We start from the raw sequence: 22,447 nt of genomic DNA, 5'->3' as shown, positions 1-22,447 counted from the left end.
GGAGGATGGGGCTGAGCTTGTCTGTCTGGGTAACCCCCAGCCCTGCGGGGCCCCCCCCCCCCCCCCCCCCCCCCCGCCCAGGCGGCAAGGCTAGGCTGTGGCAGGGGAAGTGGGAGCCACACTACCAGGTCAGCAGCAGAGTCTAGCACTTGGGGGTTCTTGCAGAGTCATGGGCCAGCTATGTGGACAGGACCCCAGTTGGGCTCCCTGTCTGGCCCTATCACTTTCCACCCTTCCAGAATCCTGGATTTAGGATATTTCATTCATGGGCATTGCAGTCTGTGTGCCAGGACTTGGGGTTCACAGGGTGGGGCTCAAGAGAGCAAAGCAGAGGGCAGCCTTGAATTAGCATAGAAGCAGCTGGGACCATTTTGTCATAGAACCCAGAGAGCAACCCAGGGCCTGCCCACCTCCTACAAGCCCCTTACACACACCCAAGGACCTTGAGGTCCCAGTAGCAGACCATGGCCTTATGTTGTTAAGATGGGAACCTGGTGGCAGAGGAGCTTGCTGCAGGGGTTTCCTGCCTGGCTGAGCCAGGTGTCTTATCGCTCCCAGGGACCTCCTGGAGAAGACGCGCCTGCTGAGCCGGGCCTCGCCCGCAGCCCCCTTAGGCCACCCGGGCGGCAGCCTCCTGCTCCGCGGCCAGGGCGAACCGGGCCGACCCGGAGTCCCCGCCGAGCGCGAGGCCGAGCCCCGCGTCAAGGAGAGCCGCTCCCCAGCCAAGGAGGAGGGCGCCAAGCTGGCCGTGCGCCCGCCATCTCCTCTCAGCAAGGCGGCCCTGGGGGACAGTCTGCGCCTGGCTGGCCTCCTGGGGAAGCCGCCCGAGGCGCCGGCCGAGCGGCCCCAGAGCGACGTGAAGGTCAAGGAGGAGCGCGGGGAGGACGGCGACGCGCCCCCACAGCTCGCTCCGGGCCCCGCGAGCCGCGAGCGCCTGGCCTTCGCGTGGGAGCCGCTGCGCGACGCATACCGCGTCCTGGAGCCGCCCCGCCGCGGCCCGCCCGGCCCCGGCGCCCTCTTCGAGCCCCCCGAGCGCCCCTACCGCGACCGCGAGCCGCACGACTACAGCCCCGAGCGCCTGCGGGAGGCGCGCCGCGACGAGCTGGAGCGCGCGCGGCCCCCGCACCTGCCCGCCGGCCCTGCCCTGGACGGCGCGGCGCTTCTGCCCGCGCTGGGCGCCCTGCACTACCCGCGCCTCGCTCCCGCCGCCGCCCTTGGCGCACCGCCCCCGCTGGTGGCCGCGGGCGGGCCCCCCACGCCTCCCGGGCCGCCGCGGAGCAGGACTACGCCGCTCGGGGCCCGCGCGCCCGGGGAGGCCCGCGACTACTCCCCGTCCCGCAACCCCCAGGAGGTGGAGGCGCGGTAGTCCCCGCGGGGCCGCGCCCGCCGCATGTACAGAGGCCCCTCCACGAAAGCACTGCTGTCAACTTTTTTAACTGTACGTTGTTTCTAGAACCTAAGCACAGTTCCATCGGTCCTGGGGTGACGCCCGCTCCTCCACCTGCAGCCTGCGGAGCCAGGGATTTCAGACACGGTTTTGCCAGGAGTGATCTTTTGCTTTCCAAGCTCGACATTAGGCAATTGGAGAAAAACTTCAAGTTTGTACCTTTTTTCCCACAGGTGATAAGCGTTTTTAACAGATTTGTATTTTTTTCAATTTTGTGCTCTTTAGACGTTTAAAAGAAAAAGACTTTTGCTTTTTTATTTTTAGTTTGGATTTGCAATTTAATGGCCTCAGATCCCTCTCCAGAGCCCCAGGGGTTTTTTTTGTCTTATTTATGAAGAAAAAACAAAAAACAAAAAAACGGTCATTTTGTCCAACGCACTGTGAGGCCCCCACTCAGGCCCGGCCCTGGCCCTCCCTTGGTACTTGGAACAGAAGTTACAGATATATATTAAGATAATTAATAATGTACAAAACTTTTTTTGCCTTATTATGCAGAAGTGTAAAAGGGTTTCCTTTTTGGTTTGTTTTTTTTTAAAAAAACAAATGAAACCGTGTACATAGTCTGTTAATATAAATATATGATGTTATTAAATTCTTAACCTAGGTAGACTTTATAAAAATCGTTTCTAGAAATTCCTCTGGTTATTTGTTTAACACGGTCACAAAAAAAAAAAATTCACTGGCTGTCAGTTGGAAACGCCCTCAGATGGTTGACTGCAGCAGCATCCTTCAACTATGCAAGCGCTCGGGACGGCCCGGGCCTGGGGGACCACGGCGCGCTCCCTGGAGTGTCTGCCCTGGTGCTGTCTGTGCAGTGTTCACAGAATCACACCAGACAAGACTGGGGAGGTGAGGAGTCCAAAGGCTGATTACAAGGGGAAGAGTAGCTGTCTCCTCCGCGGAGCCACCGGCAGACATGGTCTCATGTTCTCCCACCGGCCAAGGCCTTGGCGTTACTTCCTTTGGGTTCTGGTTTGCTTTCATGACCCCGTGAACGTCACTGTGCCCTGTCATCAGTGTTCCCTGTTTCCTGACGTCCATACCTGTGTCCTCAGCGTTTGAACCTCAGTTCACCCATCTCTAGCCATTTGCTTTGTTTGGTTCTGTATTTCCAACCCCACGTTTCCACTGTAGGCTCCGGTTATTTTAAATATTTTCACATCAACCAATGAAGATAAATACAGCCTTGATTTTGGATGAAAAGGTGGTTGTGTGTTTTGTGGGGCTTTGTGGCAGGTGGGGGTGAGCACCCACCCTGGGTTCCTTCCCCGGGTCCCATGGCTCCTACCCGCTGGAGTGCCCAGCTGCTCTGGGAGGAGCCTGGGCTGTGAGCACCTTCCCGGAAGCAGAGCACCAGCCTCACCTGGCCTCGCTCCCTCGGGCTTTGGCCTGGCATCTCCATCTTGCCCTCAAGTCTGCTCTTGTCCTGTGGTCCCCATGCTGTCACCTGCAAGGTGTTCTGCACGGAACCGGTTCTGAGTCTGTCTTCTCTGCACTGCACATTGGGCACACACCCCATGGGGGGCTGGCCTTGTTCCTGATGCCCTAGCAGAGCAGGTGAGCCATTTCTGGAGAGGTGAGTGCTCAGGAAGGGGGAGGGAAATAGGGCAGAGCAGGCCACCCCCACTCTCTGGAGAAGAAGGGAGGGACGCCCACCCTGCAGTGGCCACCACAGCTACTTGCGCTTAGCACTGGGCCTTTACCCCTCCCCTGGCTGTGGTTTGGAAATGGGGCCCTGGCATTGCACCCCAATTGGATTGGCCTTCTCGGGTGAGCGGCCAGGCCCAGAACTGCCCCGTGCCTAAGCAGGGCCATGAGCTCATGGCTGTCCCCATGGAGGGATAGGGGTGCCCTTCATCCCCAGGGAGAAGCTCCTGGTCATTGTCAGGGCCTGGATCACCAACCAGGGGGCTTCTCCATGGGGGGGTGATTCCTGGGGGGGGGGGGGGCGGCCCCTCCCAGCTGCTGTGACTGCTCTTGCATTTCTTGGTTTTCCCCCCTGGGGCCGCTCTGCCCAGCGACCTGGGCTGCACCCCACCCCACTGCAGGGTCCCTGCAGAGCAAGCCAGGAGAAGCAGAGGCCCAGCCAGACTACCGCCCAGGGCTCTGAGACCCTACAGGTTGGTATAGTTGAGGGGTGGGTACAATTCAGGATCTGCCCTTGACCAAGACCACTTGGGAGTCCAGGGACATCTGAAAAAATAAAATACTTGGGTTAAAAGCCAGACAAAGAGGGAGTTCCCGTCGTGGCGCAGTGGTTAACGAATCCGACTAGGAACCATGAGGTTGCGGGTTCGGTCCCTGCCCTTGCTCAGTGGGTTAACGATCCGGCGTTGCCGTGAGCTGTGGTGTAGGTTGCAGACGCGGCTCGGATCCCACGTTGCTGTGGCTCTGGCGTAGGCCGGTGGCTACAGCTCCGATTCGACCCCTAGCCTGGGAACCTCCATATGCCGCGGGAGCGGCCCAAGAAATAGCAGCAACAACAACAACAACAACAACAACAAAAAAGCCAGACAAAGAGGTCTTTCTCATTTCTTTCTTAGGAGTTCCCTAAGTTTGTGGCTCAGTGTTAAGAATCTGACTAGTATCCATAAGGATGCAGGTTTGATCCCTGGCCTCGCTCAGTGGGTTAAGGATCCCGCATTGCTGCAGGCTTTGGCACAGGTCACAGACTTGGCTCGGATCCCGAACTGCTGTGACTGTGATGTAGGCCCGCAGCTGCAACTGCGACCCAACCCCTAGCCTGAGAACTTCCATATGCTGCACATGTGGCCCTAAAAATAAACACATATTTTAAAAATAATAAATGAAAGCCAGAAGACAGGGTCTGCATTGAACCGTAGGGACAAGGAGGCCTGTACTGCCAGCCCCTGTCCCAGAAAAGGTTCCCTGACGAACACCACCTTCAGGAGAGTTTTGGTGTCTGCACTGGGCCAGGTCATCCCTAAGAGACATCGTTTTCAAGGGGTCACATCCTCTAATGGAGTGTCACCTTGAAGGGGATGACCGAGGGAGCCAAGTCAGTACTGGAGTCCTGCCCCCTGGGGAACACCCTCCATGGTGCCACATTACCCAATAGCACCCATAGCTACACCAGTGGCCCGTAGGGACCCTTATCTGTAAGGCACACCCACCTCCCAGCACCCTCAATACACACTGGAGCACAACCCCTGGGAGGCTTCTTGGAAATTAAAATATAGGATTGTCAAACAATTTTTTTGATAAATTAATTAAAAGATAGAATTTATTAAATTTATAAAATCCCTGGAGTTCCTGTGGTGGCTCAGCAGTAATGAACCTGACTAGTATCCATGACAATGGGGCTTCAATCCTTGGCCTCACTCAGTCGGTTAAAGATCCGGCGTTTCTGTGGCTGTGGCGTAGGCTGGCAGCTGCAGCTCTGATTCAACCCCTAGCCTGGGAACTTCCATATGCCATGGGTACAGCCCTAAAAAAGGCAAAAAAAAAATTTTTTTAATAAAATCCCCTAGAAGATAAAACAGAGAAACAGAGTTGAAAGATGTGAGGAGTTCCCCCTGTGGCACAACACAATCAATGATGTCTCTGCAGCTCCAGGATGAAGTTTCAATCCCCGGTGGGGCACAGTGGGTTGAAGGATCCAGCATGGCCACGGCTTTGGCGTAGGTCACAACTGCAGCTCCATCTGATCCCTGGCCTGGGAGTCCATATGTTGCAGGGCATCTTCTAAAAAAGAAAGAAGATGTAGAAAAGGTGAGAGACTTAGCCTTTCTAGCTAGGAGGGCCACCATCCGACTAATAGAATTTGGGGGAAAAAATAAAGCTAAAGTGCAGTGGGATATTTTATTTATTTATTTTTGCCTTTTTTTGCGGGGTGGGGGCGGCCCGCACCCACTGCATATGGAAGTTCCCAGGCTAGGGGTCAAATTGGAGCTGTAGCTGCCGGCCTACACCACAGCCACAGGAACTCAGGATCCAGGCCAAGTTTGCGACCTACACCACAGCTCAAGCCAATGCTGAATCCGCGCCCCACTGACTGAGGCCAGAGATCAAACCCGCATCCTCATGGATACCACTTGGATTCATTTTTGCTGCGCCACAATGGGAACTCCAGTGGGACATTTTAAAGAAGTGGGTTGTGTTTTTTTGTTTGTTTGGGGGTTTTTGTTTTTGTTTTTAGGCCACACTTGTGGCATGTGGAATTTTCCGCCAGAGATGGAAGCTGTGCTGAAGTTGCAACCCGTGCCACAGCTCTGAAAGTGCTGGATCCTTAACCCACTGCATCACAATGAATCTTCCAAAGAAGCAATTTTTTTGTTTGTTTGTTTGTTTTTGTCTTTTGTCTTTTTACGGCCACACCCATGGCATATGGAGGTTCCCAGGCTAGGGGTCTAATCAGAGCTACAGCTGCCGGCCTACACCACTGCCAGCCTACACAACAGCCACAGCACCACAGCCACAGCAATGCCAGATCCAAGCTGTGTCTGCGACCTACACCACAGCTCACGGCAGCGCTGATCCGTGACCCACTGAGTGAGGCCAGGGATCGAACCCACAACCTCTGATTCCTAGTCGGATTCACTTCTGCTGCGCCATGACAAGGACTCCCAAAGAAGCAATTTTAAAACATCCTGGCCAGGAATTCCCATCGTGGTGCAGCAGAAATGAATCCAACTAGGAACCATGAGGTTGCAGGTTCAATCCCTGGCCTTGCTCAGTGAGTTAAGGATCTGACATTGCGATGACTTGTGGTTAGGTCACAGATAGGGCTCAGATCTGGCGTTGCTGTGGCTGTGGTGTAGGCCAGCAGCTATAGCTCTGATTCGACCCCTAGCCTGGGAACCTCCATATGCCATGGGTTTGGGCCTAAAAAGCAAAAAATATATATATAAATAAATAAAAAATAAAACATCCTGGCCAAATTCCAGTCCAGGGAAAAACGCTGCAGATACACAAGGACTCAGACACACATTCCTTCTCGTTATGCATATTCCTTTATGTGTTTTAAGCCTTTAATAAAGAAAGTTATGTGTTCTTGTTGGTGGTTGCGATTGCACAGACTAGCTCCTTGCTCTTTATCGTCCTCCCTTACCGTGGCAGACGTTATAGTGCCAGGTAACAAGTGTCTGCAATGCCCTGACCTTCCCAGCACACAGTGGAACTGTTCCCCGGGCCCTTTGTGTCTGGACAGGGCTGTAGGGCTCATCCTGCCCCTCGTTGTCCATGGAAGGAGGCATAGGTTGTCCTGCCTTTTTTTTTTTTTTTTTTTTTTTGTCTTTAAAGGGCCCCACCTGCACCATACGAAGTTCCCCAGGCTAGGGGTCGACTACACCACAGCCACAGCAAGGCAGGATCCAAGCTACACCTGCAGGCTACACCACAGCTCATGGCAATGCCGGATCCTTAACCCACTGAGCGAGACCAGGGATTGAACCTTCATCCTCATGGATACTAGTCTGGTTCGTTACCACTGAGCCACAATGGGAAGGAACGCCTTCCTAGAATTTTGTTTTGTTTTTTGTTTTGCTTTTTAGGGCCGCATCTGCAGCATATGGAGGTTCCCAGCCTAGGGGAATCCTAGGGGAATCGACCTAGGGGTCGATTCGGAGCTACAGCTGCCAGCCTACACCACAGCCCCAGCAACTCCAGATCTGAGCCATGTCTGCGACCCACACCACAGCTCACGGCAATGCTGGATCCTTAAACCACTGATTGGGACCAGGGATCAAACCTGCATCCTCATGGCTGCTGGTCAGATTTGTTAACCGCTGGGCTACAATGGGAATTCCCCTTCCTAGAGGGTTTTTTTGGGTGTTTTTTTTGTTTTGTTTTGGTTTGTTTTTTTGTCTTTTTAGGGCCACACCCATGGCATATGAAGGTTCCCAAGCTAGGGGTCGAATCGGAGCTATAGCCGCTGGCCTACACCACAGTCACCGCAGCTCAGGATCTGAGCTGTGTCCGTGACCTACACCACAGGTGACGACAACACTGGATCCTTAGCCACTGAGCAATGCCAGGGATTGAACCCGTATCCTCATGCATACTAGTCAGGTTTATTAACCACTGAGCCAAAACAGGAACTCCTGCTGGAGTTTTTAAAACTGTCTTTCCTCCAAGTCTTCATCGTTTTTCATGCCTCTCACGCTGATTGGTGTGTCCTCTTTGTCAACCAGACTCTCACAGGTTTGTCTATTTTATGACTTTTTGCAACCAAACCTTTGGGGCTTCCCTCCCTGGCTCCCCAGGGGGCAGCCCCTGCCCTTTCTGCTCCAAAGAGGACCTTCCGGGGACTCTGGGCTCACTCCTCATGGGTCCCGTGGGGCCACCACCCACCCGGAGGCTCTGCTGCCTGTGGTTTCCTACTCTAACGGCCAGCTTTCGTCCCTTTTGCCATAAATAATGCAAAGCACGCGCTTGCTCTCCCACCACATTATTGAAACCATAAAGCACTTCCGGGGGGTGGTTGCCCTGTCCTGTGGCATCTCAGGGATTAGCCGCCCAGACGACTTAATCTAAAAACAACAACCGGGGAACTGACACCTCTTGCTATTTCTAATCAGCTTTTGGGGGGAGACCACGCACAGTAAGTGCCTCCAGGGATGGCCACCAACCCCCTGCCGCTTGTTGCCAGTGCTAAGCAGGGGTCAGGGCTCCAGCCGAGGCCATAGTGGAGCAGAGAGCAGCCCCCTGAGCACCCCCTCCCCTGACCATCGCCCCCACCTTGGCCTCACATCCTAGAGAACAGCTTTGTTTTACTGTCCACTTGAAAGATGGCACTGTCCGGTGACCACCAGGTGGAAAGTGCAGCGAGGGGGGCGGCTTGGACGGTTACAGAAACAGGTGCCAACTTCTTTTGGCGGGAAGGGGAGGGCAAAAAATGTTTATTTGGAAACACGATCTGTGGAAGAAAAAGGAGAGCAGGGCTGAGTGGAGAACAGTTTCGAGCTGGGATGCTGTCCGTGGAATCCTGGGACAATCTGATGGGGATCTCTGGAGAGGACGCGGCTCGCTCAGGTCCAGAATTTGTCATTTTCCAGCCCTGTTTGGTAAAAGGATCTGGACTCCCAGCAAGGGTGTGGCCGTAGAGAACCCGGTTGAGGCAGACTCCCCCCGCTCTGCACGAGTGGCTGGCAGATCCTCCTTTGGGGGCGAGTCAAGTGGTCCATCTCTAAGTGGTTATAAATGAGCTCTATTCATTTTCTGCAGCTCCTTGCTGGAGATCTTAAAATATAGTAATTCTTGGAGGTCTTGCTCTGGCACAACGTGATAAATGACATCTCTGCTGCTCCAGGATGAAGGTTTGATCCCTGGCCTGGCGCAGTGGGTCAAAGGGTCTGGCGATACTGCAGCTGAGGTGTAGGTTGCAACTGCAACTTGGATCTGCTCCATATGCCACAGATGTGGCCATTTAAAAAAAAAGTTCTTCTTTTCAGAAGGTAAAAATCAACCCAAAGATTTCCATTTCCATGGAGTTCCCATCATGGCTCAGTGGTAACAAACCCGACTAGTATCCAAGATATGCAGGTTCAATCCCTGGCCTTGCTCAGTGGATTAAGGATCTGGCATTGCCATGAGCTGTGGTGTAGGTTGCAGACACAGCCCAGATCTGATGTTGCTATGGATGTGGTGTCGGCCATCAGCTGTGGCTCCGATTTGATTCCTAGCCTGGGTGTGGCCCTAATAAGGAAAAAAAAAATTCCATTTCCAGTAATGAAATGGTAAAAGAGCTTGTCCTCTTGTAGATTACAGTTGAAACCCTGTGGGTCTTGGAGGGTCTCCTGGGGAGACAGGGGTCCACTGTGGCTCACAAGGACACCAGTGGCAGAGGCCCCAGGGAACATACAAGAGCCGGCGCTCTCCCAGAGGTCACCAGCTGGACACTGAGAACGGATACCAACACAGATGGGATGGCCCCGGGGACACCAGTTCTTAGCCTTTCTTCATCCTAGATCCCTGTTAAGATGTCAAGAGTTTGACTCAACAGATTTTGGAATCAGACTTACAGTTAGCAAAGGGGAAACGTGGGGTAGGGAGGGAGGGATAAGTTAGGAGTTTGGGATTAACAGATACACACTACTATATATGAAATAGATAAATTATAAGGACCTGCTATATAGCATAGGGGACTCTAGTCGATATTCTTTTTTTTTTTTTTTTTTTTTTTGCTTTTTAGGGCTGCACCTGTGGCATATGGATGTTCCCAGGCTAGGGGTCTAATTGGAGATGCAGCTGCCAGCATACACCACAGCCCATGGCAACACTGGATCCTTAACCTACTGAGCAAGGCCAGGGATCAAACCCGAGTCTTCATGGATCCTAGTTGGGTTCATTAACCACCAAGCCACGAAGGGAACTCCCTCAATAACCCATAAGAGAAAAGAATCTGAAAAAGAATGGCTATGTGTATATGTATAACTGAATCACTTTGCTGTACACCTGAAATTAGCACAACATTGTAAGTCACCTATACTCAATTTCTTTTTTTAATTCACGACAAAAATGTCAGGAGTTTGATGAGTGCAATTTCCATTTGGGAAGATGAAGTTCTGGCACTGGACAGCAGGACTGTCCCACACAGTGTGAAGGCTCTTCATGTCCCTGAACTTATGCATGGCTAAGAAGGATTCTTTTTTTCTTTTACAGCCGTGCCTGTGGCATATGGAAGTTCTCAGGTTAGGGGTCCAGTCAGAGCTGCAGCTGCCCGCCTAGACCACAGCCACAGCAACGCCAGATCCTTAACCCACTGAGTGAGGCCAGGGATTGAAGCCACAACCTCATGGTTCCTAGTCAGATTCGTTTCTGCTGTGCTATCATGGGAACTCCAAAAAAAAAAAAAAATGCTTTCTATGACTACAGAATAAAATGCAGTCTGGCAAAATAAACAAATAACAAGCCAGGAAAATTGTGGCCCCATTTCCCCCCACTGACACATTTTGCATGTGATCCTGAGGGCTCCTAGGCATTCATGGGGTCTCCCTTGAGGACGAGGATGCCTGGGCGTACATTCTGGGGACCATGTCATTCTCCACAAGGGGAAGGTGCTCCTGTCCTCCCTGGGACTCAGGAGTGGTGGTGTGAACTGCATTGGACAGAGTCACCTGAGTCCTTTCTGCAGGGCAGCATCTGGGGCCAGCCCCCACCCCGCCCTGCCGGGCCTCGGGGCCTCGGGGATGGTGCTGCCAGCAGGGCCACGGCCAGCGGTGACACCTGTGAGGCCCTGTAGAAAGTGATCTTAGGGTCAGCTGTCACTCTGCACAGCTTAGCTCCTGCTGACAGTGAGTATGGGGGGCTTGGAGCCACCAGCTTCCCCTGCAGGCCCCCACGTGGCCTGCCAGCAGATTCCTCCTGGCCCTGGACCCAAGGTGGTGGATCCTGGGTCCTCCCCTGAGGAGCTTTCTGTCTGTAACCAAATCAGGGCAGCCCAGGGTGGTGAGGAGGCCAGCAGGGGGCACCCAGGCCTCCTTCAAGCTGAGCCTCCAGGGGACAGATGAGAGGCTTCTCCGTGAACAGCCCCATCCTCTTCCTCTCACTTCCCAGGTCCTGGGGCCAGCAGCTCTTTCTGCCCATTTAAGGCGTTTCTAGAATGATTCGGCTGAACTGTGTCTCTCATGAATTCAAATATTGAAAACCTCAACCCCCAGGACCTCAGGATGTGACTGTGTGTGGATGTGGGCTTTTGAAGAGGTGATTGAGGGAGTTCCCTGGTGGTCTAGTGGTTAGGACTCGGCCTTTTCACTGATGCGGCCCAGGTTCAACCCTAGTCTGGGGACTGAGATCCTACATCAAGCTGCTGCATGCCACGACCAAAAAAAAAGTGACTCGGGGAAAACAAAGCCCTAATCTAAAATTATGTCCTGGAGCTCCCATTGTGGCACAGCAGAAATGAATCCGACTAGGAATCATGAGGTTGAGGGTTTGATCCCTGGCCTCACTCAGTCGGTTAAGGATCTGGTGTTGCCGTGAGCTGTGGTGTAGGTCGCAGATGCAGTTCAGATCCCGAGTTGCTGTGGCTGTGGTGCAGGAGGGCAGCTGTAGCTCCAATTAGACCCCTAGCCTGGGAACCTCCATATGCCGCCAGTGCGCCCTAAAAAGACAAAGGACAAAGTAACTAAATAAATAAAGAACTGGCAACTCTATTATTCATAATTGCAATTTTGTTTGGAACAACTTGGGCCTGTGAATCTTTTCAGCTATACAGCTTATGAAATCTAAATATAGATCAGATACCTCCAATGGAAACCAGGCATGTAAGTTGAGAGGAGTTGTAAAGTGTAGAAAATGCACTGGGTTTCCCAGATTTATTGCAAAAGAGAATGTGAGATATCTCATGATACTATTTTGGATCTATTGAGTTAAGTAAAATGTTACTAAAATTAATTTCACCTGTTTCTTTTTACGTGTGTGTGTGTGTGTGTGTGTGTGTGTGTGTGTGTGTGTGTGTTTTAAGGCTGCACCTGTGGCATATGGAAGTTCCTGGGTTAGGGGTCAAATCAGGGCTGTAGCTGCCAGCCTACACCATGGCCACAGCAACACTGGATCTGAGCCGTGTCTGAAAACTACACCACAGCTCAGGGCAATGCTGGATGCTTAACCCACTGAGTGAGGCCAGGGTTCAAACCTGCCTCCTCATGGATACTAGTCAGGTTCATTATCACTAAGCCACAACGGGAACTCCTCGTTTTACTTTTTAAGTGTAACTAATAGAAAATTTTAAACGAACCAGCAATTCTACTCCCAGGTATCTGCCCAGAACTGGAAACACGTCCACATAGAAACATGTACACGAATGTTCAACAAGGTGAGAACAGCCTAAATTCCATCAACAGGAGTTCCTGTCATGGCTCAGTGGTTAGCAAATCCAAGTACGAACTATGAGCTTGTGGGTTCAATCCCTCGGATCCCGCGTTTCTGTGGCTGTGGCATAGGCTGGCAGCTACAGCTCCAATTAGACCTCTAGCCTGGGAACCTCCATATGCCTCGGGTGCGGCCCTAGAAAAAGGCAAAAAGACAAACACATACATAAATAAATTCCATCGACAGGTGATCAGATAAACCTGGTGTGGTCCAGCCACAGTGCTCATGAAAAGGAAGCAGCGCCGACACAGGTGAAAACACAGATGAGCCTTTCATTTTTTTTTCCAGCTGCTCCCACAGCATATGGAGCTCCCAGGCCAGGGACTGAATCTGAGCTACAGCTGGGACCTACATCACAGCTGCAGCAAAGCTGGATCCTTAATCCACTGTGCCGCAGTGGGAACTCCCACAGATGAGTCTTGAAAACATGATGGGAAGCCACAGAAGCAGACAAAGACTGCATCATTACATGATCCCACTTGTATGAAACATGCAGAACATGCAATGCCAGAGACAGAAGGAGATGCGTGGTTGCCAGGGGCTGGGGGATGTGGGGAGAGATGGGGGTGATGGCTAAGGGGCCTGGGGTTTCTTTTGGGAGTGATGAAAATGTTCTAAAATTGACGGTGGAGATTGTTGTATAACCCTGTGAATACACTAAAAGCCACTGAATGGTTGAATCGTGTGGCATCAGAATCTTCTCTCAATAAAGCTGTTTCTAAAAATATAGAAGGAGGAGTTCTGTGGCTCAGCAGTAATAACCCAACTAGTATCGATGAGGACTCGGGTTCGATCCCTGGCTTCATTCTGTGGATTCATGATCCGGCATTGCTGTGAACTGTGGTGTAGGTTGCAGACGTGGCTCAGATCTGGTGTTGCTGTGGCTGTGGCATAGGCCAGCAGCTGCAGCTCCGATTTGACCTGTGAACGTCCACATGCTGCAGGTGCAGCCCTGAAAAGACAAAAAATAAGACAACAAATAATAACAACAAATAAATAAAAATATAGAAGGCATTCCCACTGCAGTACAAAAGGATTGGTGGTGTCTCTGCAGGTTCACTCCCTGGCCCAGCACAGGGGGTTAAAGGATCCACTGTTGCTGCAGCTTTGGTGTAGGTCACAACTGAGGCTTAGATCTGATCCCTGGCCTGGAAACTCCATATGCTGTGGGGTGGCCAAAAAGGAAAATAATAATAATAATAATAATAAACATAGAGGAGTTCCTGTCATGGCACAGCAGAAATGAATCCAACTAGGAAACATGAGGTTGAGGGTTCGATTCCTGGCCTCGCTCAGTGGGTTGAGGATCCGTCGTCGCCATGAGCTATGGTGTAGGTTGCAGATGCAGCTCAGATCTGACCTAGGCTGGCAGCTGCAGCTTTGATTAGACCCTTAGCCTGGGAACCTCCATATGCCACAGGTGCAGCTCTAAAAAGCAAAACAAATAAACAACACATAAAAGTGACCGTAGGATGGTTTCTGACCCCAGAGCAGAAGAAACGAGTGGAGAAGAGCCATGGGTGGGTGGGTAGAGGAAGAGCCACAGGAAGCGGGAGACCTCAGGGGGCTCGGGGCTGTGGCTGGCACTGGGGATGAGAAATTACTCACCCAGCCCACCCACCCCAGAAAACTGAGAGGTTGCTTTTGTGCCCCTGAGGCCTTGCCAGCCACGTGCTCCAAGGAGTTGGGTGCCCCAGACAGGCTCTCCTGGAGGGAGGGGGGCAGGTGTCCCAGCCCCCTTTCCCTTGAGAGTGCCTGGGACCAAAGCCTCATGGTGACCTCTCCTGGGTTCTGAATCCTGCCCAAGCAAGAGAATGACCCCCTGCCAGGTCCAATGCAATATGTCCCCTGAAATTCCTCAAATTCAAGTTCTCATCCCTGGTTAACCCGCAGGAGACCTGAAGCTGATAGGAAAATTGCTGATTTCCTGCTGAAAAGGGAAAATGCTAGGGTCTGTGGAGGAGCCACCCCTACCCCCCACTGGTCCCCATATCATCAGAGAAGCAGCACCAGAAGGCTGTGACATGCTGTCGTCGGACTGCGCCACCTGGTGGCCACCAGGGGCTGTGTTGGAGGAGCCGCATCCTCATCCTTTTTTTTTGCTGTGCTTTTTTAGGGCCACACTTAGCGGCATGTGGAGGTTCCTAGGCTAGGGGTCGAATTGGAGCTGCAGCTGCCAGCCTATGCCATAGCCACAACAACGAGGGATCCTTAACCCATTGATCCGGGCCAGGGATCAAACCTGCGTCCTTGTGGATACTAGACGGGTTTGTTTCCACTGTGCCACAATGGGAACTCCATGCACCCTCATCCTTGAAGTTTTCCTGCTGCATACCAGTGCCAGGTGCCTTTGGGGCTCTGTGGGGGCATCAAAGAAGCAAGCAGGCAAAACGCTGCCACGGTGGGTCCACAGCCCCAGAAGGGATGGTTTACAATGAAGCAGGCAAAGTGTCTGGTGCATCGCAAGGCCCTGATGGCTGAGGAGACAAGGAAGGGGGTTTTCAGGGTGTCAGGGAGGTCCCCACTGAGAATGTGACATCTGAGGACAGACTTGGGGGGGGCACTGGGGGGCTCTGGCTGGGAGGTGGGGTTGGCATCTGGGCTGAGGCCCTGCTGCAGGAGATCAGCCCCAGGAGGACCAAGGAGGTGGGCAGGATGGTGGGAACTAGGAGAGGACATGAGGCTGGGGACACAGATGGCAGAGAGGAAGACCCTGAGACCACGGTGAAGGTCTGGCCTCTACTCCCAGTGTCTCCAGAATATTTTAAGCTAAGGAGAGGAATCCTTCTGGTTTTGCCTTTTTTTTTTTTTTGTCTTTTCAGAGCCACACTCATGGCACATGGAGGTTCCAGGGCCAGGGGTCAAATCTGAGCTGCAGCTGCTGGCCTGCACCACAGCCTCAGCAACACCAGATCCAAGGCACGTCTGCAAACTACACCATAGCTCATGGCAATGCTGGATCCTTAGCCCACTGCGCGAGGCCAGGGATCAAATCTGCATCTTCATGGATGCTAGTCAGATTTGTTTCCGCTGAGCCACTGTGGGAACTGGTTTTGCCATATTTTTTTAAAGAATGAACTGCAGTCACCTGGGAGCCATGTCACACCCACTGGGGTAGCCAGGACCAAGGAGACAGACCAGAACACGTGTTGTCGTCCAGGGTGTGGACACACTGGGATCCTCACACACCACTGATGGAGGAGTGAAATGGCGCGGCACTTTGGAAAGTCATCTTGTACTTTCCTAAAAGGTGCGACGTGGAGTTACCTGTAAGACCCAGGGTTCCCCTCGCAGGCACAGACCCAGAGACTAAACAGCTGTCCACAGAAAGCCTGTGAGTGAATGCACACAGCAGCATGATTCACAGCAGCCAGCAGTGGGAACCCCTCAAATGTCTGTCTTTGGGTTACATCCAAACCATGGAAAACTATTTGGCCACAATCAGTGGGTTAAGAATCCAACTAGTGGGAGTTCCCATCATGGCTCAGCGGAAATATATCTAACTAGGGTCTATGAGAAGGCAGGTTTGATCCCTGGCCTCACTTAGTGGGTTAAGGATCCTGTGTTGCTGTGGCTGTAGTGCAGGCCAGCAGCTGCAGCTCTGATTCTACGCCTAGCCTGGGAACCTCCACATGTCTCCGTGTGGCCCTGAAAAGACAAAAAAAAAATTATTCGGCCACAAAAATGGACCAAGTTCTGCCACCCACACACTGTGGAGGAGACTTAAGAGGGCTTTGAGCCAACTTGTGAGAGAACCCAGACAGTAGGCCACGTGCTGTGAGGCCATCTGCATGGAGTGTAGATGGAGGCAGATCCCCAGAGACAGCAAGTGGATTCTAGGGGACTGGGGCTGAAGGAAGGGCATGTGGAGCGGAGGCTGGGTCCTGCCTGGACGCTTCCAGGGCTGATGAACTAAGGACCCAGACAAACCCCAGCCTCCTCCAGAGGACACTCAGGACAGAGCAGGGAGCCTTAAGTGACACTCCCATGGCCTGTGGGGGCGGTCCTCACACCTGCCCTGCCTCCCTCCCACACAGCCTTGGGTGTTTTTAAGGTCTGTTTCATGAGTGATATGAAAATGCAGAGACTTCCAAACACAGGTCAGATGTGAAGACAGCCACAGACGGATGTGTCCCCCCACAGCCAGAAGGCACCCCACTTCCTCCGCCTGGGACTGTTGCGGTCCCCGCCCTCCGGGCCCCAGCCCTGCAGCTGCTCAGCTGTCTTGGTCCAGTTGTGTCTTTTCTGGAGAATCATGTGGACGGGACCTCAAGCATGTGACCTTTGGGGCTGGCTCCTCCTCTCCACTCTGGTGGCTGTGCCGTCAGTGTCCTCCTGAGGGATGTTGTTTATCCAGTCACTCACCGAGGGACACCTGGTTATTTCCAGTGATGAGTGACGGATGAATAGACTGTGAGCAGGTTTCTACAGGAACAGCAACGTGGGATCCAAGCTAAGTCTGCGACCTACACCACAGCTCATGGCAACACCAGATCCTTAACCCACTGTGCGAGGCCAGGGATCAAACCCGAAATCTCATGGATACTAGTTAAGTTACCCCTGAGCCACTATGGGAATGCCATATGTTTTCAATGCAATTTGGGTAAGTGGGAGCAGAGCTTCTCAGTCTTAAGGTAAGTGTGTGCAGGAAGAGAAGAGAGGGAAGGGGGGGGGAGGGGGAGGGAGAGGAGGGGAGGGAGAGGGGGAGGAAGAGGGAGGGGGAGGAGGACGGGAGGACAGGGGTGGGAGGGTGGGAGAGGGAGGGGAATTTTTTAAACAGAGCCCAGAAAAACAGCCAGGGGTGGGCCGGATGGGCTCAGAGGAAGGCAGTTCTCCAGGCTTCCTGTGCTCTGGGAAGAGAGGAGCCGGCTGTGGTGTTTGCTCCAAGAAGCCACCAGAGGAAGTTTCCTGATAAGCCAGGACCTCTGCTCCAGGGGAAGGTAGGTATCCTACGGGCCCAGGGAGGAGGACGCATGACCCAGCACCCAGGGGTCTTTACCGGGTGGTCCTCACGGTTAGCGAGGTCAGAGGAGCCCTGCCTCTCTGGTTAACCGGGCCTTTTGGGACGCACCAACACGCTCCTTTCGGTGGGGGGTTTATTGATGCTCAGTCACACTGAAGCTCCAGCAGCTGCACCTGGTTTTCAGACACTAGTGGGTCCCAGGAGCTCTCGGCTGGATGTCTAATCCTGCAGGTGCTCATCGTCCCAGGAAGAGCCCCGGGAACCGTGTAAGGGGCTCCCACGTCCACAGCACCATCCGGAGTTAAACGCTCAGGCTCCGGGTGGTCTCCGGGGCACAGACCCGGGTCACATCACTAGAGGACACAGCAAAAATTAGCAAACACCCAGAGGGACTCCAGTCCACGAGTGGGAGCAGAAGACTTTTGGTGGCAGCAGTGGGGGTAGGGGCAACACCTCCCCTGGGCACTGACAGCACCTCCAGGCAAGGCTACCAGTGAGCTTCCTGCCTCACCAACACCTGGGGACTCGCTTTGTGGACCTGCCATAACCAGTGCAGCCCTGGGTGCTAAGGGACCAGAGCGAGCATCTGAGGACGCACTGGGCCAAGTCTGGCTCTTAACCTCTGGTCAGAGCCCCTTTATAATAAATTGGAGTCCAGTGTCAGAGCACAGGCCCGCACCCCCACATTTCACACCAGTGTCCTCTCCCAATGAACCACGTCTCTGGCCACTGCCTCATGTCCCCTGTCCCTACCCCATCCCCGCTCCCACACCCCCTCGCCTGCATCCCCTGGTCCCTTCCCCCATCCCGTCCCCCCATCCCCTCTGTCCTCATCCCCCTGCCCCCTGTCCCCATCTCCCCCTGTCCCCATCTCCCCTTGTCCCCATCTCCCCTTGTCCCCATCCCCCCCGCCTCCACCTCCCCATCTCACCACAGGCAGGCACTGGACCAGGACCCCCGTCTGAGGAACACAGCGGTGCTTGCTGACCTCATTCAGCCTGAGGCAGCACTTGCTCTGGCACTCGCTGTGGTAGGTACAATAGTCCCAGTTGGGCTGGGGGACACAGAGGTCAGAGGTCAGACACAGATCAGAGCCCCTGGGGCTCCCCTCAGGCCGGGGCTCGCCCTCACCTTGCGCCAGGGCACACACTGTAAGAAGATGGTCCTGGCCGTGCAGAACAGCAGCTTCCCGTAGTTGTTGGTGATGCAGCAGTTGCTCTGGCACTCTGAGTGCCTTGAGCACATGTATCCGTTTGGCTGCAGGGAGAGGAGACCTCGTCTTTCTGCCAGATCCAGACCCCCCTCCCCAGGGGCCACATCCCCACCCCCACCCCTCCCCACCCCTGCCCACTGGGGCAGGTGCACTTTCTGCCAGGGCAAGCACTTCTGGAGCACAGTCTGGGGGGTGCAGAACTTCTCAGGGCTCAAGCTGTTGGTGACAGCTGCTCTGGCATTCCCAGAGCTCCTCACAGGACTCCCCGATGCCCTGCCAAGCCGGGGCTCCATTCACCCACTCCCCAGCAAGGGCTCCTCCCCCACGCTTCCAATTTGGCTGGACTGCCAGACTCCTTCTGGAACATTCACTGACTGAGGTGGGTGGGGAAGCAGAAGGGTAAACTGAGGCTCAGAGCGCAAAGGGACCTGGTGAGGGGCCGAGCAGCAGGGCAGGCCATGCCACGAAGGAAGCTTCCAGGGTCCCCCTACACAGTCTCACATTTCCCAGCTGAGAGGTTGCGACTCAGAGAGGGTAATCAACTTGCCCAGGATCACAGAGCCCATAAGGAGCTGGAGCAGAAGCCACGGCTCCAGCCCACTGTTCACCCACCTTCTCAAAATTTTGGTCTCAAAATTCCTTTACAGGAGTTCCTGTTGTGGCTCAGTGGTAACAAACCCGACGAGATCCACAAGGTTGCAGGTTCGATCCCTGGCCACACACAGTGGGTTAAGGATCCAGCGTTGCCGTGAGCTGTGGTGTAGGTTGAAGATGCAGCTCAGATCTGGTGTTGCTGTGGCTGTGGTGTAGGCTGGCAGCTGTAGCTCCAATTTGACCCCTAGCCTGGGAACCTCCATATGCAGCAGGTGCGGCCCTAAGAGGCAAAAAAAAAAAAAAAAAAAACCCTCCATTACAATCTCAAAATTACCAAAGGCTGCAAAGAGCCATTGCTGTGGGTTACATTATTGTAGGTAAGCAACTGAAGCTCTTACTGGCTGAGAGTTTAAACCATCTGAGCTCAGTGACTGGAGGCCAGGAGCCACCCTGGGCAGCCCAGAGGGTGCGAAACAAGAAGACACAGGAAGGAGCCAATTTCTAAGTGTGGGGGCGGGGCTGCTGGGGCCCAGAGGAAACCAGAGGCCTTGGGGGACAGGAACCACAAAGCTAGGTGTTCACACGACCCCCTCCCTCCTGCCTGATTTCCAACGGCCTCCTGCATCCTGGCTATGCCCTGCTGGGCAGGGGACACCATGGAGGAGGCCAAGGGGATCAGGGACATGACACAGCCCCAGGACAGGCAGAGAAGCATGGTGTCTTTGCTGTCACGCCACAGTGCACCCAAGCTGAGCACCTGCTGGCCCTGCCTCCTCCCTCATCTCCTCCTCTGCACCCCCTGCCACTCTACCCCTTGCTGGGCCCCTGGAGCAGCTTCTGTCCTTGGCAGCAGGGACCCACTGGACCTGGGACCTGGCCTCCCGGCTCTGGCCATAAGTCAGCAGTCAGCCATCCTGGGGACCTGAGGGCCCTGGGGGTGGAGGTACTCAGAAGCGAGGCAGGAGAAGGAGCACAGAGCCCAGGGGCAGGGAAGGGGTGCCCTGAGTGGGCCTGGGTGATGCGGGCATGGTACCTTGTGGAACTGATGCCACCCAGTCTTCCAGGTGTGCAACGAGGCCAAGGGCAGCATGCAGGGCAGCAGCAGCAGCAGCAGCAGCAGCAAGAGCCCAGGGCTCACCATCACTCGGCCTGAGGGTACCCAGAGGGCTCTGGAGTCCCTGCCCCAGGCTCATGGCACCCCCACTTCCCAATCTTTCTCCATCAAAAGGGATTATTTTTTCCTTCTTTTTTGGCTGCACATATGGCATGCAGAAGTTCTGGGGGCAGGGATCAAACCTGCACTACAGCAATGGTGACCAGAGCCACAGCAGTGACAATGCTGGATCCCTAACCTGTTGTGCCAGAGGAGAATTCCCAACATGGATTTAAAAAAATAAATAAATAAACATTATTTTCTTTTTTTTCTTCTTCTTTTTTTTCTTTTTAGGGCCATACCCACGGCATATGGAAGTTGCCAGGCTAGGGGTCCAATCAGAGATGCAGCTGCCGGCCTACACCACAGCCACAGCAAGAGCAACATGGGATCCAAGCCTCGTCTGTGACCTACACCACAGCTCACAGCAACACAGGATCCTTTAACCCAGTGATCCAGGCCAGGGACTGAACCTGCATTCTCATGTGTACTAGTCAGGTTCATTATCACTGAGCCACAACGGGAACTCCTACCACAATTTTTTAAAAAAAGATCACAGGCCTACTCTCAGGGTCCCAGAGCAGTTTTCTCTGGACTTCGCAGCCCCCACTTATTTCTAAGTATTCTTCTATGTGTAGAGTCTCTCTTTTTGGATATCAATTTATAAATCTCTCAGGTCAGGTGTCTTCCCACAGTTTTGTCTTCCAAACATCAATGCCAGGGAGGATCCCTTAGTATCTCAATCTGTCAAATAAAAGCCTGATGCCAGGGAGTTCCCATGGTGGCACAGCGGAAATGAATCTGACTAGGAACCATGAGGTTGCAGGTTTGATCCCTGGCCTCACTCAGTTGGTTAAGGATCCGGCCTTGCTGTGGCTGTGGTGTAGGCCAGCAGCTATATCTCTGATTAGACCCCTGGCCTGGGAACCTCCATATGCCACAGATGCGGCCCTAAAAATAAAAAAATAAAAAAAATTTTAAAAGCCTGATGCCAAATTATGCCCAAAACTTTACTTATCCCAATAAATGATATTATAAAACCACAGTATAAACCCCTCATGTTTGGGGGCCCCACCTACCCTACCTCTCTCGCTTCCTAAGTGGGGAGGCCGGCTTCACCTCTGGTGCTGAGGAAGAGAGGTGACAAAGGGGCACCCTGCCGTGGGCCCAAGCAGGCACTGGGCCCTCACCCAGAAACTGCCACCCTCCGCAGGAAAACCCTCTCCAAGCTGACAATGGCTTCGGTACATGGTGGCCCTACCTTTTGTTCTTGGGTCCCACCTACTCCTCTGTGTGGAAGTGAGACTGGTCAGGCTGTGGCTTCTGGAAAGGTGCCCACCTAGGCGTCAGTCCCCAGGAGCCCAGGGCAGAGCTGCCCAGAATCGCTGGCGCAGCTCCCAGCCCCTCCTCTGCCCGTGCCTGCCCTCCACCTTCACCCTCACTGGCAAGTCATCCTTCCAAATAAGAGACAGAATGTACTGTGGCCAGGGGCCAGTGGCCAGGCCAAACCTGACGGTGGGCCTCTGGCCCATATGAGAATCATGAGGGACACCCCACTTCTGGTCAAGGGCCCCTAGAGACTTTCATTCTCAATTCCCGCCGCCCTCCCACCTGCCTGGGGGGTCTGTGGGTTCCCAGCTCAGTTTGTTCTCAGATGGGGGGTTTGCACACACTGTTCATTCAGTTAATATTCACTGACTTATTACTGACAGCTTGCCTTGTGTTCTCGTCGCACCCTATCTCTTAGGAAGGTTGTTTTTTTTTTTCCTTCACTTTTCCTTTTTAGCAAAACTGCATCCTCATGGATACTAGTCAGGTTCTTAACCTGCTGAGCCACAGCGGGAACTCCCTAGGAAGGAGTTCTTGGTCTAGAAATGGTCGAGGATGGTCTGTCAGCCTGTCTGTCAAACGGCCTGTCAACAGGTGATGGAGAGTGGAGGTTGCCTTTAGGGGAGCGGTGGTTTCAGAGGGGGGTTCCCCAGGTGGGCGGAGGCAGGGTGGGGGTCCAGGCAGAAGAGGAGGATGGGCCTGGGTGTTGGGGCGGGTGGGAGGGTCAGGCCTGGAGTGCCGGCGAGCCCCTTGAGCAGACTCTGGCTCAAGGACACAGCACCTGGGAGCATCTCAGAAAGCTCTGGGGCCACGTGGGGCAGGCGAGAGGCTGGCGCTGCTGAACCAAGGCCCACGGGGGTGGGGGTGGGAATTAGGAGCCAGGTCTGGGCACTGACCAAGGTGAGGGAGGTGAAG

The 22,447-nt window shown here is 53.8% G+C and overlaps 2 protein-coding genes across 42 annotated transcripts in view; one reads left to right on the top strand and one right to left on the bottom strand.

Annotated features, from left to right (window-relative positions):
- FBRSL1 (fibrosin like 1) overlaps window positions 1-2,650 on the top strand; it is an 87,121-nt gene extending 84,471 nt beyond the window's left edge. For 28 of the 40 annotated variants that reach the window (XM_084993489.1, XM_084993481.1, XM_021074111.2 and 25 more), the window contains one exon: window positions 541-2,650. In XM_084993489.1, the coding sequence (XP_084849615.1) occupies window positions 541-1,366 (826 nt within the window). In that variant the 3' untranslated portion in view covers window positions 1,367-2,650. The remainder of the gene's footprint in view (window positions 1-540) is intronic. The other 12 variants (XM_084993518.1, XM_084993500.1, XM_084993503.1 and 9 more) reach the window with 1 other exon arrangement.
- Window positions 2,651-17,362: 14,712 nt separating this feature from the next.
- Window positions 17,363-21,662, bottom strand: LRCOL1 (leucine rich colipase like 1). 2 transcript variants are annotated; one of them, XM_021073241.2, is made up of 5 exons: window positions 21,465-21,566; window positions 20,084-20,199; window positions 18,375-18,500; window positions 18,175-18,297; window positions 17,363-17,596 (listed from the first exon to the last, which is right to left on the bottom strand). In XM_021073241.2, the coding sequence occupies exons 2-5, from the start codon at window positions 20,189-20,191 to the stop codon at window positions 17,594-17,596; spliced, it is 360 nt and encodes a 119-aa protein (XP_020928900.2). In that variant the 5' UTR covers window positions 20,192-20,199; window positions 21,465-21,566; the 3' UTR covers window positions 17,363-17,593. The 2 variants fall into 2 exon arrangements, with proteins under 2 accessions (XP_020928900.2, XP_084849664.1); XM_084993538.1 differs by lacking the exon at window positions 20,084-20,199 and having other exon boundaries at window positions 21,465-21,662.
- Window positions 21,663-22,447: the final 785 nt, after the last annotated feature.

The sequence above is a fragment of the Sus scrofa genome, chromosome 14 (assembly GCF_054392235.1).
Source record: "Sus scrofa isolate SSC_HxYL_T2T_F1_AM1 chromosome 14, Sscrofa_HxYL_maternal_Yorkshire_Landrace_v2.0, whole genome shotgun sequence".
NCBI lineage: Eukaryota > Metazoa > Chordata > Mammalia > Artiodactyla > Suidae > Sus > Sus scrofa.
The sequence above is the reverse complement of the archived record's forward strand: the minus strand, read 5'-3'. Positions and strand labels throughout refer to the sequence as shown.